At 41.9% G+C, this 20,580-nt stretch overlaps 1 protein-coding gene across 1 annotated transcript in view; it reads left to right on the forward strand.

Annotated features, from left to right (window-relative positions):
- The window catches only part of LOC126195523 (neural-cadherin-like), a 390,552-nt gene that overhangs the window by 165,253 nt on the left and 204,719 nt on the right, over nt 1-20,580 (forward strand). Inside the window, exon 6 of the mRNA XM_049934150.1 lies at nt 11,754-11,987. Coding sequence (XP_049790107.1) covers nt 11,754-11,987 — 234 coding nt within the window. The remainder of the gene's footprint in view (nt 1-11,753; nt 11,988-20,580) is intronic.

Below are 20,580 nucleotides of genomic sequence, written 5' to 3' on the forward strand. Positions count from 1 at the left end.
TAGAAACAGCTATGCACATAGTCCAATTTATGTTGAAATTATCACCTGGGTATTTTAATTAAATTTGGTCTACTATAAGCAACATGATAAAGGAATCAAAAGAAACACACACACATACTGAATTAATTTCTTTATTAACAACACTCGGATTTCCACATCACCATAGAGGTACCAAGCTTGATGCGTTACTCGTTTTTTTACATGGCGAGTTTCCCCAGTAGGCCTATAAACCATGAAACAGACAAAAAGCTACTTCTCGCTGTCTTCTCTTCTTTGGATTTTCACTTCAGAAACTGAAACATCCATTACAAAAACAGATTACATCACTCACAAATCTGGATTCAGTCATTGCAATTCATACCTATTTTACTGTAAAAAAATACTGACTATGATGAATGATGTAATTTTGAACATTCGAAAGTTTTCAAGTGTGCAGGTTACTGACGTTAGAATACAGTTACTACACACTTTTTGATCAGGAAAAAGTTACGATGATTGCAACTTAAATACCGAAGCCATTTGTTATGAGAATACGCCATTACCACAATAATCCACATAGATGCATTGAAAGAAACTTTACTGGGTAACATAATGCATCAGAATACTACAGGCACAAAGAATGAAATTTCTGTAGATTTACCATACACTTTACTTTTCTTGAGCATTATAAGATTACTAACGGAAGTTACTTACCGTCCATTATCTGGAATTAAACTATCCTTTCTCCTCTGCAAATATCTGCTTTTGCAGCAAGTATTATCAATTTTTTTCCGAGATTGAAAAGCTTTAACGCACACAAATCACAAAACCCGCCATTATACACACACACCCACAATGCATTAGCATGTCATGTTCAAAGAATATCCGCGTTTCGAAAACTTACAGCGATATTGGCTAGCGTGAGAGACGACGTCATGTCATGATGTGACGTAATGATTCCTCGGGGCCCGCGAGATGCTTCTGCCGCGAGGTGCCGCCATGAGCGCAACCGTATATAAGTGCCGACGGAGCTCGGCCAGCTCTAATTTTGTTGGCATCTCATTTTTGCCTATTCTCTTATTTGCTTAGCTGCTTAGCTCTTATTCGTTTATGTCTCATGTTATTGTACTCTCTTTCAGCCATTCTGATTGTTTTGATCTACGCCCAATAGAGAAGTGCTCATTTTGGCATTTCGCTTTTGCATATTTCTCATTTTGCTAATAATTTTGCTCAGCTTTTTACAGTTGACTGATTAACACAGTCTCATGTACTGTTTGTTCATTCCAGCGTGTTCATATTTTGATGTTCTTTAAATATTGTAATAATTATCAGAAGCATTTCTTCCCTTAAACTTGTGTAAAGTATTCTCGATGTAGGATTTGTTCTGCGACACAGGTGTAAGGTTTTGAATATAAATTATATACGAAACTGTGCTTTAAAAGGAATTTATTTTTTCAGTTTGTACTATATCAGACGACAATTTTGTGATATGAGGGAGAAATTTGAGGGGCAACCCATGGAAATAGTCTTAAGTGATCCCCTTTAAAAATAAAAATTTGTGACACTGAAAGACGTGACACTGTAGGCACCGATATATATATATATATATATATATATATATATATATATATATATATATATATATATATATATATATATGCCCATAAGCGTCTACAGAATTTTTTCCAGGTGGAAGAGGAAGAGGAAGAGGGGCGGGGGAGATAATCTATTTCGAGATATATCGTTCCATAAGAACGATATTTTATAGGTGATACGAAAAACTTGTTATGTCCCAGAGAATTAATTGCTATTCACTAAAGATACGAGAAAAACTCTATACTCCAATTTCCTGGTGGGCAGGAAGGAGGGGGATTGAGTACAGAAATATATATAGGCATGTGTGACGTATATATATATATATATATATATATATATATATATATATATATATATACGTCACACATGCCTAATGTCGATTAAAATTATTTCCAGCCTCTTCATATTAATTTACCAGCAGAAGCCTAATGTGTCTACACTAATTATATTAAGAATGCATCATGTTCAGCTTTTGTTTTATTCACTTATGGGATATCTCTAAAACGAATAAGATCGTCGAAAACACCTTGCTTTGCTTGATTTTCTTTTGTTGTTTCATTATGGTTATAGTCTGTATTCAGATCTTTATTTGAGGGTACAGTCAAGCACTTCACTCTTTTGACGTTGACAACTCCTGCTTTATGTTGCACTTTTCACCTCCTGAGCTGAGCTGTTTCAGAATTTAAAAATGATGTTCCAACAAGAGCGTACTATAACAACTACTAATAATGTAGTAAAGCAGTGGTTGAACATCAAAGAGAAATAAGGGGGACTATATGAATTGCTGTTCAACAAATTATTTGTCAACAATTGGTTTATCTTGTAGAAAGTAGTTCAACTGCCTGGCAATAAACACATTCGAATGTAAAGGCTATTAAATTTAACTTTTAAATTTTATGTTCTAATTTTATGTAAAAGAAGGATTAGTTGAGTATAAAGGAATCTTGAAAATGCAGATGTCGAGTTTTGTGGAAATTGACTGCATTCATGTGCATATTACAACTGCAAATATTCAGTTATGTCGTATTTTCTTTTAGCAATTGTGTGAGGTTCGTATTAAAGTACCAGAAACCGTTAAAAACGCATTTTGAAAAAAAAATGGTATTTGTTGAGTTTTGTTAAAAAAATGGCTCTGAGCACTATGGGACTCAACTGCTGAGGTCATTAGTCCCCTAGAACTTAGAACTAGTTAAACCTAACGAACCTAAGGACATCACAAACATCCATGCCCGAGGCAGGATTCGAACCTGCGACCGTAGCGGTCTTGCGGTTCCAGACTGCAGCGCCTTTAACCGCACGGCCACTTCGGCCGGCAGTTTTGTTAAATTGGCTGTTAATTAAGACTTCGATTTGACGAAAGTGCGATTGGTCAAAGAGGAATCAAGAAAAGGTATAAGTCTAAACTGAAAGTTAAAAATCCTACTTTCGTTTCAGTAACATTCACATTTTCTTACAAATAAACAAATAGAACACTAAAGAAAGTTTATTTTTTATGTTTAGTAACTTTCGTTTACTTTAACATCTAAAGCAAAAGGCAGATACAAATTTCAAAAAGATCATAAGAAAGTTTCAATTTTATTTTGCAAATAGTTAAGCTAATATTTTCTGCTCCAATGACAGACCTCCACTGTGCCCATGAGCGTCTACAGAATTTTTTCCAGGTGGAAGAGGAAGAGGGGCGTGGGAGATAATCTATTTCGAGATATATCGTTCCATAAGAACGATATTTTATAGGTGATACGAAAAACTTGTTATGTCCCAGAGAATTGATTGCTATTCACTAAAGATACGAGAAAAACTCTGTACTCCAATTTCCTGGTGGGCAGGAAGGAGGGGGATTGAGTACAAATGCTCCTCCATGCGGACGCCTACTAGCGTGTCTGGTCAATAGCATTTCTGTTCTGCCTAAAGCAGGAAATACATCACTGTCTACTTCTGTTCTAAGGATGTATATGCGCAATGTTTCTAATGACGAAACTGCCGCTTTTTGAGCCGCAGATGGAACAAGCTCTGCTTCTTATTCATAAAAACGATGTTGTCGGGTCGCTTCCTTCCTCTGTTTGATTGGTTTTCAGCACTAATATTTCTTGTTCAGAATTGTTGACAGTGTGGATGGCAAAATTCCGAAAGTTTTTGCTACATACTTTCTTTTTCACTTCACATTCCATGGCTCCAGCAATACATGTTCTTCTTTGACGTTATTTTTACAACTAATTTATGTTATGTAACCCTTCATTCACTGTTGAGTAAACAAATACAAAAACAGTTGACGAAACAATTCGAATTACAGAATGTTAGCCGCTATCTTAGTATTATAGTAAGTTTGGAATTATCGAGATTTTGTCATGGGGCCGGACAATTTCGATTTATTGAAATATCGTTTATCGTCTGACCAAATCATCAAAACTCAAAAGTATGCGGGCATGCATAGGTAATGCGGGATTGGTTCAAATGGCTCTGAGCACTATGGGACTCAACTGCTGTGGTTATAAGTCCCCTAGAACTTAGAACTACTTAAACCTAACTAACCTAAGGACAGCACACAACACCCAGCCATCACGAGGCAGAGAAAATCCCTGACCCCGCCGGGAATCGAACCCGGGAACCCGGGCGTGGGAAGCGAGAACGCTACCGCACGACCACGAGATGCGGGCAATGCGGGATTGAGCACTGGATGTTACGAGAGACTGACCCACCAGTATACGAGGTGGTGGGGAATACTATGTTGCCTGCTAAAAAGTTAAGACCATATTTAAAGTTAGTGAAAAGGTAGTTCATCTGGAGTAAATGTCAGCAAGACAAACAAACACTCCTCCTCTTCATACTCAATCTATGGAGGGGTTCAGTCAACTATTAAGACCCAACCAGCCTGTGTTGTCGATAGAGATCATAGAACCTAGAGAAGAAATAACAGCGGAATGGGTCGGTCAGGGGAGGTCAGTAATTTGAACTTGAACTGGCCGTTGGCTGTCACCTGAATAACAAATCCATCAGGTGCATTTTAACCTATCTAAAGTCGACTATTGGTGAAGTGATTGTGACATGGAAGCGTGAAGGGAGAATCACAGTTAAAGCAAGGCCAGGCAGACTTCGCCAACAGACGCCGTTGGACAGTGGATTGATCTAAACAAGTAGTTCTGAGTGATTACTCGTGCTATCCCTCGTTGCATTCCGATGGAAGGCCTTGAGTTTGACGAATGCCTGGGGGACGTTACCTGCTATGATGTGTATGCCAACAGTAAACACAGAGGAGGAAGTTTATGGTATGATGGTGTTTTTTGTGGTTAGGGTATGGATGTCTTATTGCGCTTAATAAAAGGCTGTGTGCGGAAGGATTTGAACACATATTACAATACTGTATACCATGTACAGTAAAAGAACAGTTCGGAGTCGATGGGTGTTGTATCAACATGACAAAGCACCCAGTCATAAAGAGCATTTGCGAGACATTGATTTGTGAATAATAACATTATTGAAATGGACTGCCCAACATAGACTCCCAACCTGAACTCAGTGGAACACCTTTGGGATGAGTTAGAACATCGAAATCACTCCAGACTTCTCTGGTTTTGGCTCCTGAGGAAAAATGGGCTGCCATTCCTCAGCACACATTCAGACAATCTATTGAAAGTATCAGCAGCTGAGTTCAAGAATCGTAAAAGCGATGGGTGAACATGCCCCATATTAATTTCCGCTAATGGGTGACCAGATACTTTTGATCAGATAATGTATACAGAGCGATTCAGCTAAGCTGTTCACCATAAATATTTCCGGAACTGTTTAAGATATCGTAATTTTGCTTGCACCTAGACAAACTGTAAGAAAGTCCTTACTAACCAACATACATTGGGGTGACAAAAAATCATGGAATAGCGATATGCACATATACAGATGGCAGTGGTATCGCATACACAAGGTATAGAAGTGCAGTGCATTGGCAGAGCTGTCATTTATACTCAAGTGATTCACGTGAAGACGTTTTCAACATCACGGAGTCAAAGTATATCATATTCTCAAACTCATACTGTGCAGCTTGTAACTTATCACGAGGAAACTGTCGAGTTCTTGTGGCCACAGTTTGACCTGGTGTTGTTTAGATATGGTGTTGAGTTGAAAGGCTTCTTTTGATCTTCACCAGCACTGGGGATTCTCGCTACAGCTGTTGGCCGAGGTCATCACCTGTCCTTACCACACACAGCCTTGACAGCTGAAGTAGGGGTAGACACCTGGCCCCAGTCCTGTGAGGTAGCAGTGCACCACAAGCGACGCACCAGTTCGAGTGTTTTATTCAACTCGCATTGTGTAGCAAACACATCTCTTTAGTTCAGCATTGCTATCTTGTAACGCTCATTGCATTATCTTTGCTTTACATCCTTTGCACATCTGTATCAACTCTGAGGCTCCCACTAATGCAGGCGATGTAGAATGAGAAGTCTTCTCGCATAATGCATGTGTGTGCGTTATATATTTAGGCAGCTGTGACATTGAATACTTGACACCCAGTGTGGAAGGTGTGGATAGCCCGGAAATCTTCGCATGATTTAGCTCAGCAAGATCGTACCACTTACGACCTGTCATAGTAGAAAAGAGGGGAGAGAAAGGTACTCTAATTAAGCAACAGTTTAATAAACCCAGCATCACAAAAAAATGATGTAGAAAATTGGCCCCCAATATTGGACCACTCACATCCACAATAATATATGTCAAAGTATGGCTGAAGTCATCATCCAGTTCTAAATTCAACTCCATCATACTGAATGTCTCAATTATTATTGAATGGTTAGCAGTTGAGAGAAGTAGAAATGTTGTACATGAGCAGTGTTTATTCGGCCTCTTTGGATATACACTTATATCAAATTCACTGTCAATCAAGAACAGGTCACCAGATTTTCTGTCCTTCTGCAAACAATCTAGTTGAGCCTGCAACAGCAGACTTTGTTGCTTTTGTGTTGCACTGGAATCACTTTTGAGTGTTCTGGAGGCGTGTACACCTACTGCTATTCGTTGTTTGTGTTTGGATAGAGTCACGGCACTTTCTTGCTACCCACCAAAGTGTCTGCAGTCTAATACCACTCAAAATGTTGTCATTTACTATTATGGCCTTGAAAACTGCTGTTATCATCCAGCCTCTGTATCCTGGAATTCTTCCTAGCTTACTCATGTACCAATTGACTCATAGATGGCTCTGTCTGTGGCACTTACATTTGTGGTGAAGTAATATGCTGCTCCAGTCTCCTTGCTGGTGCAAATGGCTGAATGCACAATTCAGGGCCTCTCGTCATAATGTCTTTAACTGCTGCACACGAATTATTGTCTGTACAGACAATGGTAATAGTATCTGCCTTGCAAGCCAATTCATCAATAGGAAGCTCCGTGAATGGTTATGAAATAGCTCTAAGATTCTGCAGCAATCTTCGTAACTAAAAAATCTTCAGATATTGCTCAGAAAGGGGTTCATTGCATGCCAATCGGCGCAGAAAATGAATAACCACTGAACCACTGGAACATGTGTCACTTAATATAATTCTGTGTAGCTGTGACTCAGGTGGTAACACAAAATGTTGAAGCAATCCATCTTTAAGAACTGCATATGGCTGTTGGTGGAGAGCATCACCCAATTCTTCTATAAGACTCAAATCCAGATGTGCTACAATCAATCTAAATGGTTCCATGTCCGACATCAGTCCATGTAAAAGAAATATGGCTTCCACCCGGGTTAGCCATAACTGAGCCTCCATTGGCCAAAAAGGCCGAAGTCTAATGTTATTGTTCCTATTGCTGTTGCCTGTGTTGTTGTTCTACATAGGTTGTGAACACACAACGTTGCTAGCTGACAGCACGCTCTGGTATGTTATTGGTGGCATCCATTGTTTCATGTTCAAGCATAGAATAACAATTTTAATCATTCAGTACTGAGCCATCACTGTGGGACTGTTTGATTCCACTTCAGATACGTAGATGGTTTACAAGTGATTAACACTTTATTTGTATTAAATACGCTTTGAGCAAAGTAAAACATTTTTACTATGCAACAAGACATGGGTCATCATACATAAGTACCAAACAGGCTTATACTGCAATGATATAGATAATTCTGGATAGCACAGATGAACTACTATTAATATGTTTGCATTCGACCACTTTATTGAAGTTGACACACAGTCATTTTGCATTCAGGAATGAAACAGCAATAAATGATTTGCATTGAAACCAGGCGCTGATGCAGCATTAAGGACAATTATCCTGCTAACTTTTCCATCAGTGCTTGTGTTATTCCTTTGGTTGTGTGGGTGTTCCAGCCTTTTGTCAGAGTTTCATAGGCATAAATTCATATTTTGTCGTGCCACATGATTTCAGATGCCCGTAGATGCTGGCACCTCCAGTCCAGATGCCACTTCTCTCAATGATAAATGTCTAAGCTGTAAGCTTTTCAAACTAAAAACCAAGCTCACGAAGACAGTTTTGATGAGGTGGCCAACTCTTATTAAATAACTCCACTTTTTGTTCGTTAGTTAGTTACATGCTCCATGGATTATTTTGCATAATAGATCACAATGGCCGGTCTGAGTGGCCAAGCAGTTCAGTCTGGAACTGCGCGACCGCTATGATCGCAGGTTCAAATCCTGCCTCGGGCATGGATGTGTGCGATGTCCATAGGTTAGTTAGGTTTAAGTAGTTCTAAGTTCTAGGGGACTGATGACCTTAGAAGTTAAGTCCCATAGTGCGCAGAGCCATTTTTGAAGATCACAATGATGCAAAACGAGTCATTTTACATTCACATCACTTAAGTTTTTCTTTTCTTCCCCCCCCCCCCCCCCCTCCTCAACAAACTTCATGAGGGAATAAATATACTGTGAAGCTGGAGTCAGAATGCCCAACTCCTAAACAGATTTCTACAAGACGATCATGGGTAAGAACCACATATTATCCTTACAGTGCATTTTTACTCAATGAAGATTTTCTTTCATAAAGATGAGTTACCCGAGAGCATTACTGAATAAAAATATATCTACTTACTGATTTGTCTCTTAACAAGATTTGCAATGATTCTAAGGACAAATGTGGCTGGGTAAGTTGTTTTAGGAGTTCCAAAATGTGTCTTTTCCAGTTTAAATTCTCATCAATATGAACCCCTAAGAATTTGAAGTTTCCACTCGATTTATTATTTCCTAACTATGTGATATGCTTATCACTGGTGCAGACGATCAGAGCTGAATATGTTGTGTCTTTTTAAAATTGAAGGTGAGGCCATTCACAGAAAACCAACCAATGATACTTATAAGAACTTTGTTTACCATTTCTCCTGTTTTCTGTATGTATGCTTGAATTGATTACAGTACTGTAAAAAGAACTAATTCTGCTTTTTGTATACTATATAGGAGATCATTTACCTGTATGAGGAACAGTAGTGGACCTAAGATTAAACATTGGGTAACCCCATTCATGCTTTCTCCCCAGTCAGAATTATATCGCTGGACTACACTGGTGTCCAAAGTTAAAGCAACAAATGGAAATTTTTGCAAGGTTGAGTTTGTTTTGCCACAAAACAGTGTAAACAGGAAGTAAAGTAGAAAGAATGTAAAGAACGCAGAATGTAAACAACTACAACATGCATAACGGCACATAAAAATGTTCTTCGTTTTTACCAACTAAAGGGATTTGCACACACGTTCCGACAACTGGTTAATGTGCTCAGCATGGGGCGTTACCACGTCTGGATGCAATACAGGCCTGACAACAATGGGGGCATGCTGTGAGTGATGTCATCAATCTAACGTTGAGGCGATAATGCCCATTCTTCCTGCAAAGCTGCTTGCAAGTCTTGGAGAGTGGTTGGTGGATGCTGAAGTGATGCAAGATGTGTCCCAAGGGCAGCCCAGACATGCTCTATGGGATTCAAATTGGGAGAGTAAGCAGGACAAGTTATTCATGTGGCATCTTCATTTTCTAAGAAAACATCAACCACCTGTGCTCTATGAGATTGAGCATTATTGTCCATCAGTATGAAGTATACCTCACAACAACCGCACATGAGGTCCCAACATCTTGTGGCGATACCTGAAACCAGTTAAACCTTGCCGATTCACCCATACAATTTCATGAAGAGGTGTTTGAATGGTCCATATAATCTCTTCCCCCACCTTTAAGGATCCTCCTTGATATCAGTCTCTTGGCACAATGTTTGGGTTCTGAAATCATGTTACACATTCCCTCCAGATGCAGATGCATCGATGATCACTATCCAGACCAAATTGGGACTCTTCTGCCAAAAGAACATTGGCCCACTGTTCGACTGTCCAGGTGGCATGTTGACGACTCCACTATAGATGATCCCTTCTCTGAAGACGCATCAGAGGTACACGTACAGCAGGTCTCTGACAATAAAGGCTACTTTGGCAAAGCCTTCTGTACACATCAGATGGCAGTTGCCATGCAGTACTAAGGCGGAACTGTTGTGCCCTTACAGCCAAATAACAGTCCTCTCTTTTTGATATCACCCACGGTTGGTCCTACCGTGGTATTTTGGGTACTGTTTTGGTCTCTATAAGTTGTTGACACATCGAAGAAACAACAGAATGATTCACATTAAGCTCTCGGGCCACATCAGTTTGCGGCTGTTCTGCTTCCATTTTTCTTATGGCCCTCCAATGCAGAGGGGTCTCATAAGTGCCTTCTTTGTGTCATACTGTGACTGTATACACAGCAATTGTAGATGTGGAACTACCCAGCAAACACTACCCCATTTCATAGGTGCCCTAATGTCATTATGCCATCTTCCATGCTGAACACAATTGTATGGTCATCTGTTGACATTTTCTATGATTATACCATGAATTAGACACAACTCGAAAATATCATTTTGTTGCTTTAATTTTGGATGCCAGTGTATATTGCTTGAATTACTAGGTACAGCTGCCTGCATTCTTTTGATTAGATATGACATTATCAATTGGTTGGCTGTATATAAACTTAAGTCCTCCACCACATTTTTCTGCCTGTATGTGAATGTTTATCTCAGGAGCCACAGCTGTCTCCTCACAGCATAACTTTCATACTTAACAGGCTGCTCAAAACTTTTCTTACTACTGTAGTTGGTATTATGGTATCATAACAGAGTAAGAAAATATTTTTGTTTAGTTTAGAGAATTTAGAGATTTGATTTAAAATTTCCATGAGATTGCACCCCCCCCCCTCCCCCTCCTCACCTCCACCCCCAACAAAATCCTGCATCTAGGTCTGAGGCAGACTGATCCATGAGGAATGGCTGTACATACAAATGACAAGTAACTTGCCCCAGCTTCGCACAGGTATCTATGGCCAGACATCTTGTCTGGAGTAACAGTAACAAATTATACACACAAACCTTCCTTATTAATCTCTCTATCAATGAAAACCGTATAAAAATCCCTTCAGTGCTTCCTGAGATTAGCCTTCACTTACAGACAGAAAAACACGATGAAGAACATTAATTTATAACATGTATAGAAGAAGAAGTGGCATTATTTATAATTCGTATAAATCAACACAGTATCATGCAAGTCCTCCTACCATAGATACTTAATGCAAAGCCAGGGTGGATCACTAGTTGAGCATAAATACAAATTTGTATAATGTAAGGTACTTCTTGCATTGATAATAGCCAATAAAAGTCTATGTGCTGCATTCTATTTGATTGCACCCTTCTTGGTTATCTGTCTCTCATAACTTCTTGTCTTGCTCAGTTTTCCTAGGAGGATGTGACCTGGTGACAGTTAATCATTCTCCTCACTCTTACTTTCATTTTCCAATTCTCAATACTGTAGCTCTAAGAGTGTTGAGAAGAACTAAAATCAGACTTCACTACTACACACCAGTTCAAGATAGTCATGCACAGAGCACACAAGTACACGACCTTGCCAGTGGATTACAATTCCTCTTTGAACCCACAGTACCTTTGTAACCAGTGAATGTGTTCTTGGACAACCTTGTTTATGGCAAAACTTGTGTTGGGATGTTTCACACGGCTGTTAAGACGACACAAATGCATTTCTCTTATTCGTGTGATAAGCTGACGAATGCAGAACACTCCAATAAGATAAATCAGTAAAACTAAGTTTTACCAAAAATGAATGTGTCTAATTTTACACACCATCAGGCTTTCTGCGCAAATTCTGCAATGGTTTCTGTTTTGTGTGCAGGTGAAATAGTAGCAAACATGACAGCAGTTGATTATGATGATCCAGATGAAGAAACTAATGCAAAGATACTGTACACTATCGAAAAAAATGTTGTCGATGAAGACACAGGACGACCAATATTTGAGGCTGATCCTGAAACTGGTGTCATCAGAACTTCTATATGCTGCTTGGACCGTGAACGCACAGCTGACTATACCATACAAGTTGTTGCTGTAGATGGAGGAGGACTCAAAGGTGATGTACAGAGAAATGGCCATATGTACTAGATTTATTTAACACTTCTCAACATACACTGTATGACCAAAAATCCTGGAAACCCATTGATGTTCCTTTCAAAGACACCATCCCAGTAACTAGCATCATTTGAGGCCACATGACACTATTTCCACAATGTTTAACCTCCATGCAAGGCTTTTCGCTCAATTCTGAAACAGTGAAAGTGGAATTTGTTTAATTTTTCTGAACCACTCTCTGTTGTTGATGCTACAATTTTGGGAAACTTTTGTCCGACACCTTAATTCATCCTGTATATCATCATTGGGATTCACGCTAACACATTCTATATCTGCATCTACAACTATACTTCACAAGCTATCTTACAGTGTGTGTTGGAGGGTATTTTGTGCACCACTATCACTTCCCCCCTTTTCCGTCCCCGGCCACTAACGGTTCACAGGAAGAGCAATTGCTGCTAAGCCTCCACCATAGCTGGAATCTCTCTAATTTTGCTTTCATGGTCTTTTCATGAGATATACGTAAGAGGAAACAATATATTGGTTGACTCTCCTAGGAATGTGTGCTTTGACACTTTAACAGTAAATCGCACCACGATGCAGAATGCCTCTCTTGCAGCATCTGTCATAGGAGTTGGCTGAGCATCTCCCTGATTTTTTCATGTTTGCTGAATGAACCTGTAACACAGAACAGGTCAGTTCAGTAAAATCCAAGTTGTTTCCTTAAAACCATGATCTAATGGTACTTGCTTTATATACAGTAGCATTATCATGCTGATAAATAAATTATTTAATTCCACACTGTTGGCACAGTGTTGCAAACATGCTATTGTGTAAAATATTGTAATGAGAATCTGACTTTGTTTTATCATCAGTAAGACTAAATGTTTCAAGCCCAAAACAACAACAGACCTAGAGCATTACACAACTTTCATAAATTTCTCTTTTGCATACTCAATTAAATGACATGCATTCATTACCTATCGGTCAGATCCTGGATTACTCATTTCAGTGGCACCACAATGTGGTTGATAACCAGGGACCAGATTTTAATTCAGGTGCTACTATGTTCATGCAATCATCAAATATGTATGTTTGGAGATGTACTCAAATTGCTTATGTTAGGTTAAGTATTTACAATGAATTTAAATGCCTGTTTTGTCTATTATTTGCTTTGGAGTATTTTCATAAGTCTTAACTTATGTTACTAATTTTCAGTCATGAAATTCACAGTCTTAGTCACATTTTATTTTGGTTCTACTGCCATCATCATTCATTCGTTCATTCATTCACACAATCTGTTCTTCAGTCTCATCATGCAGGAGAACTTTCAGGGATATGGAATGAATCAAGTTACACATTTACAGGCAGAAGAAAATGCTGCCGGCTATTTCTGTAAAGTATACTAATAGCAGTTATGACTAGTACTAATTTATTAAAACTGCTAAGTATTTATTTATTTTTATTTATTTAACCTGATCTGATTAGCACCATCAGGCCCTCTCTTACATTGGTCCAGGATTTCACAAATACATTAGCTTTCTTACATCACAGTTACCTTAGAAATGACAATTTTAATACAACAACTAGTATTAAAATTATTTGAGTGTCAGAAGTGAGAGTGTAAGTTAATACTGACAGTCCCTGTACTACTGCAGCTGCTGCCACTAATAGTGATAATAGTAATAATTAATAATAATAATAATAATAACAATAATAATAATAATGATGATGATGACTACGAAAATCATAGTGGCAGATGTAAGAAGAATTTAAGGGTGCACAAAATAGATTGTTTCTGATGTAGCAAGTTCTGGGGAAAAGAAATTTAAGGAGACTGCATCAGCTAAGAATAATGGGAAATGAGGAAGCTCAGGTTGAAAAGAGTGATGTACAAGGGTAACAAGTGCATACAGGGACAATTGTAATCCTTATTGTTGCTTCAGTAGATATGCCATTAACTTTCTACTGAAGCTGGAGATGTTATTTAGTTCTCTAATATAGTGTGAGAGTTTATTCCAGAGTTGGGTTCCTTCTACTGAGAAGGACTTAAAGCAAGTGGCTGAATGGTGGAGTTATGTAATTATTTTCAGATTACTTCATGAACAGTTGCTTTGAGAAAGAAAAAAAAAAACTATCTGTACTATTCAGCTGCCATTATGACCTAGTTCTTCAAACAAAGCATTTTAACTGTAATATTAAGAAAAGGATAAATTATACACACATTAAAGAGAAGACACTAAGTAACAGACAATAACAATCAAAAGACTGCTATACATTTAAGCTTTCAGCCCAACGCCCTTCTTCCAAAGCAGAGAACACGTGCACATTCACATCCACACATGCACAATTCACACACACATGACCATTGTCTCTGGCTGGACTATGGATTTCAACTGCACCTGATGGGAGAAGCAGTCTGGTGTGAGTGTTAGAGGGGGAAGGGGGGTAAGGAGGTGGCATGAGGTGGGGAGGAGAAGGTATAGCAGGATAAAGGTGGGAGAAGGTGTAGTTATGCTTGTGGGAACATGGAAGGGATGTGGTGGGGACAGGGTGGGGCTGCTAGGTGCAGTCAGGAGGGATGGAGAGGGGGCTGGGGGGTAGAGCAAAAAAGGAGCAGGGGGAGGGGGCCGAGCAAAAAAGGAGCGAAGTAGAGAAGAGGAAAAAAACTGTTTGCGTTGGTGGACTAGACGGCTGTGTAATACTGGAGTGGGAGCAGGGAAGGGGATAGGTAGGTGAAGGATAGGGACAATAGAAGGTTGAGGCCAGGCGGTTAATGGGAATGCAACATGTATTGCAGGGAGAGTTCCCATTTGGGTCATCTACAAAAATTGGTGTTGGAAGGAGGGATCCCGATGGTGCAGGAAGTAAAGCAGTCATTAAAGTGAAGCATTGTTCATTTGCTAGGTTGGATCTTCTTTATTTTTATATTTTTTTGAGGTTAGGTTGGTTCCTACTTTACTTTTAACTTTAGGTGGACAGTGTGTTCAGTAGTTGGGTGAACCAAGAATATTAAACTCCATTCTGATTGCTGGAGGGGGCTGCATAGTCTAATGCAGAAATTATTTGTACTTCAAGATTTGTGGTTTTGAACTGCTGTGTTCATCTTAAATTCACTCTTGTTACTAACCACAAAGACTATTCGCAAATATATGTATTGTCATGTAAGTGTAAGAATCCTGAGGTCTCTGAAGAGGCTTCTGCAAGATGTTATCAGTTACCAATTTTATACAGTATTCATGTTGTAGCTTTCTGTAGAATAAACATCAAATCAAATCAAATTTTTATTATCACATAACATGCCTCTTACAATCAGAGATTGTGATGTACATGACTTGTCAATTTTAAGACCAACGTACAGACTAATAAACTAATCTAAAATGACAGTACATATCTGTTACTTTACAAATTATCATTTTTTTTAAATCTACAATATACATGGTGTTACTTTTTATAAAGATACTATATAACATGGCCATCATTCAAGAAATCCTCTTAAACTATACCAGCATTTACTTTTAAAATATTACAAGAGACCTAGTTTTTCAAATAGAGGTATGCAGTGTTGATTCTTGTTAGCACTCATGATGGCTCAGATGATCTTCTTTTTTTTTTTTAGTCTGAAGGTTTTGAGGAAATTAGTGTTCTCAGACCCCCAGAAAATAATGCTGTACTTAACTGCTGAATATGCATAATATACAGTTTTGTAACTGCCAAGTCAGTGACTCTAGGTAAGACATTCATGACATACACAAGACTGTTCAGTTGACTAAGAATGTTATCTACATGATCACTCTACAACATACTTTTATTTATTAACACACCAAGGAATTTGTCACAGCTTGCAATGTCCATTTGAAGCAGAGATGTGTGGTGTCATCGCTTACAGTCATTAATGTGCAGTGAACCGCCTTTATTGCTGTGCCCACACGTTAGGTTCAAGGGGGAGGCTTGGTGACAGAAATGACTAGAGCAGTTTTCATCATGACACATTTATTCTTCACAAGTCTTACACTAAGTTACAAATACAATTCACCCCTAATGTCCATCCGTACAGGTGTGTTGCACTAACGGTACAGCTTGATCACCGATCCTGGAGGGTATACACTCCAGTGATGAGCTGTGGCACGACTGCGTGGACCAAGTGAGACAAAAGCTGAATGCTCAGCTCCTGGCGCGACCTGAGGTGCCGTGATGTCCACGAAAGGAAGAAAGGCACTGCCAAACTGAAGGGTGCACACTCCGAAATGGGCAACTGCGTTTAAGATTGTGCGTACACATTTGTGCGGAAGGCACATTAACTTGATGCACATGGAAGTGAGACATGTGTCATGTTGCGTTGACCAGCTCACACTGTCCGCCTGCTTTGTCCCGTGCGGTCCGGTGCGCGATGCACCATTGCCAAAATTTGGCATAATGCTATAGCTGCACTCATGATTGCTGGGCATCGCTTAGTTGTGTTGACTGTGCCATAGTTCAGCCCTTTGTCCATTTGAACGGTGCGGCCGCCACACAGATTCCCCTTGGAGAGTGGAGCTCCTTGGCAGCAAAAACAAGGTGATCTTTCTGTGGCGCACATGTGTTTAAAGTTCGCGACTGCGTGATGACAGTGCGGCATTGATGGCAGGCATCAGTCAGCATTGGAAGGGCAGTGGCCCTTGACGTCAGCACGCTGGACCGGCATGCATGCAGTGGACGTGTCCTCCTGCAGTCGGCTAGTGACAGCAGTGACAGGTACTGGCTACAACTATCCATAGCAATGTGTGGTGAAGGCGCGTGCTGCAAGTCATTTGGTATGACGTCTTGAAGGCATTGACATTTTAATAACAACGCCAAGTATTCACAAGAGCTGCATAAAAAGTTCACTATTTACGTTGTTCTGAGTGGTGTCGAGACTGGCAAGTCCAATTGTTCATACGTTGCACCATTCCACAAGTTCACCGAGTGACTCAATCATGGGAACACATCACGGCACTCGAACCGACTTCGACACTCAAGACAATGGAGGTCCGGAGAATATGTGTGAGTGCAGTACCGTCGGGACTCGAACACAGGTCCAGGAGTTGCTATGGACAAGCCGGGTGGCGTGGAGCATGATGTCCGGAGCTCAACGGCAACACGAATACAGTAAACTGGCGAGGATGCCGATCTGGCCTCAACAGCAGCTTGTATACGCCGGATTCTGACAGTGTTTGGTGGCTCTGTCGCGTGTTTGCTGTTTTGGGTGGCATGGTGCGTTGGCGATGCAGCACAGTTGTTTGAATTGGACATGGCGGCTGGCATGTGTGACGTAGCTGCTGGTGGCTGTGGTGGGTGTGACCACTGCATCTGTGGTGGGCGTGGTCCGGGTGGCCATGCCAGCTACCTGGGCGGGGTGGTAGGAGGCGCACACGGCGGCGCGATTACAGTAGGCTGCAGCTGTGCGTCACCATCGGCTAAGGGTGCGGGCTCCGTCTGACCGCTGGCAGAGGAAGTGTCGTCTGTAATCAGATCTTCCGCTGGGTCGAAGAAATGTGTGGCTGCTGGAGCAGGCAAGATGTAAGTTGGCTTGACGCCGTCGATTGACACTATAGACAGCTTCCCGTTGCTCTCAATGAACAGTGTTTAGTCTCCTCGGGTGATCACGTGGTGCAGTCCGCAGTAGGGTGGCCAGAGAGGTGACTGTACCGTATCAGTATGCAACATGATGTGCGTGCAGTGCAGCAGGTCGGCGTACACAAATACCTTCCCAGTGCCATGCTGCGTCAATGTGTGAGCTCGAAGACCGGCCATGTGAGTGTGCAGACGTTCTGCCAGAGTGGGTGCCGTGGCATCGTGTGGGAATGGTTCTTCTTTGACAAAATCGCCCAGGATTGTCAGAGGTTGTCCGTAAACGAGGTCAGCAGGTAACGCGCCGATTTCATTCTTCAGCGTTACTCGCAGGCTGAGCATCACAGGTGGGAGTGCCTCTGGCCATGAGGTGTTGTGGCAAGTTAGGGCAGCTTTCAGAGTCCTGCGGAGCCATTCGACCATGCCATTCGACACCGGATGGTAGCGTGTTGTCCTGTGTAACCAGATGCCACACAGTCTGGCGACAGGTGTGAACAATGCCCAATCAAACTGGTGGCCGCGGTCAGCTATCAAATCACTGGGACATCTGAAGCGTACCACCCAGGTGTCGACAAATGCAGTGGCGACGGTCTCAGCGGTGATGTCCGAGACAGGTGTTGCTTCCAGCCAACAAGTGAATCAGTCCATCGTAGTTAAGAGATACCGCTTGCCTTGAGTGAGAGGAAGTGGGCCAACGAGGTCCATGTGAACGTGAGCAAATCAGCATGTCGTGTCAGGGGAGTTGTCCACAGGTGTGTGGCTGTGTCTCCCAATTTTGGCGCACTGACAGACCATGCAAGTGCGCGCCCATTTGCGGCAGTCCTTCCAAAGCCCAGACCAGACAAAATGTGCAGCCACAAGCGTCGCAGTGGTGTTGGTGCCAGGGTGTGACAGTCCGTGGCCACGATCGAATGCACTGTGCCGGAATTTCTATGGAACAAATGGTCAGTGCGTGCCGGTTGAGATGTCACTCCAAATCTTCCGAGCTGGGGACAGGCACCAGCTCCAGCTGCAGGCCGCTGGAAGTGCTGTGACAGAAGTGCTGCTGTTCTTCATCACTATCCTGTACTTGGGCGACGTCCACAAAGTTCACAGGGGGGTGAGATGACGGCACATGCTCGGGACAAACAATCAGTGACGATATTGTCTATCCCCAAAATGTGTCAGATGTCTGTCGTGAATTGCAACATATACTCTAATTGCTGGAGTTGGCACAGTGAACACTTAGTGTGATTGTTCTGGAATGCTTGACTATTCGGTTTGTGGTCAGTGAAAATGACGAATTGTCGGGCTTCTACGGATGATCGGAAATATTTCACCGCTGCATAAACAGCAGGCAACTCTCGGTCATAAGCGCTCCAAGTGCGCTGCAATTCGGATAGCTTCTTAGAGAAATACCGAGAGGCTGCCATCTCCCGCCACGCACTGTTGTAACGCCACACCGATGGCAGCCTGGCTGGCATCCATGGCTAAACTAAGTCAGTGTCATGTACCAGGTGTGCGAGCAGCGTCACTTCTGCGAGATTCCAGTTTGGGCCCATGAAGCTCTGCTTCATTGCGTCCATCCAATTCACAAGGGTCTTTCCCTTTGAGGTAGGACCGTGTAATGCCTTAGTCAATGGCTTTTTCATAACAGCAGCATTGGACAGGTGTTGGTGATAAAAGTACAACATGCCAAGGTAATGGCGTAATTCTTTGTGTGTCTGCAGACGTGGCACGTTCAGTATCCCTTGCACTTTCTCCAATAGTGGCGTCGATCCGGTGGGGGTAATTAAATGGCCAAGGAACTTGATTTCCGTCACACCTAATTCGCATTTCGCTGGATGAATAACAATGTCGGCTTCACTCAGGCACTGAAAGACGGTCGTTAGGTGGTGGCGGTGGAGCTCGGGCGACTGCAAATACACTAGGATGTTGTCGACAAGCCTCAAAAGACGCCATCCAGGAATGGCTGCCAAGGCTGGGCAGCATTCCAAAGACCGAAAGTCATAAACAGGCTTTCGAAAAGCCCAAAGGGCGTTATGATAGCTGTTTTTTCAATGTCTTCGGACGCCACCAGAATTTGCCTTTGCGCAGTCTACCTTTCTGAACACCGCACAGCCCACCAAAACATAACTGAAGTCTTGAAGGTGTGTGACTAGTTATCGGTCCAGCACTGTTCATGAATTAAGGGTGTGATAGTCCGCACACAGGCGCCATGAATTGTCTCTTTTTGGTACTAAATGTAATGCTGATGACCATGGGCTGCTCGATGGTCGAACAATGCTTTGCCGCAGCATGGCCTCAAACTCTACCTTTGCTCCTGCAAGTCTATCATTGGCCACAGTAAATCTCCATGAGAATGTGCAGCATAGAGCTAGATCTAAATTTTGGCTGTGTGTGCCATGAGTTTTAATAGCTGAATTGTTCGCTGCTGTGAGGGAGAGGGCCTCGACCCACCTGCAGTCTCGTAACATAGAATGGGGGAATATCGAAAAGTCTGAACTCTTGTCAACAAGGTACCTCATGTCCGCACCCCGTTCTGTGACAAACAGAAGCTCTGATATCGTACTGCAGCCGGGTGCGCGTACGTCCAGTCGCAGCTGGCCTTTGGGTGTGAGCAAGAGGCATGGCACCTGGTTCCTTCATTGCTGAAATGGACGTGGTACCAGCAGTAGCCGCTTTGTGCGTGTTCTGATGTCTGCAGGGTACCGTTGCAGCAGGTTACATGTGAACAGAGCTGCCACCTGTGCGGCCAAGTTTTGCACTAGCTGGTGCAGGTTGGCATCCAATGCGGGTGCGGGAGGTGTGCACCACCAGGAGGTGGGGGATGGTGTCGTAAGCTGCCGCAGCCATGGTGTTAGGCGCCGTCTGTGCTGCTATCACTGCCTGCACCTGAGCTGGGAGGCTGTGCACCAAGATAGTGTGTAACAGCGAATCTGGCACCATGTTGGCCTGCACGACGCTCTGCAAGTGGCACAGGAACTGTGAGGGCCTCCGGGGCAGTGATTATATCCCACTTCGGC

This window comes from Schistocerca nitens, chromosome 7, assembly GCF_023898315.1.
Source record: "Schistocerca nitens isolate TAMUIC-IGC-003100 chromosome 7, iqSchNite1.1, whole genome shotgun sequence".
NCBI lineage: Eukaryota > Metazoa > Arthropoda > Insecta > Orthoptera > Acrididae > Schistocerca > Schistocerca nitens.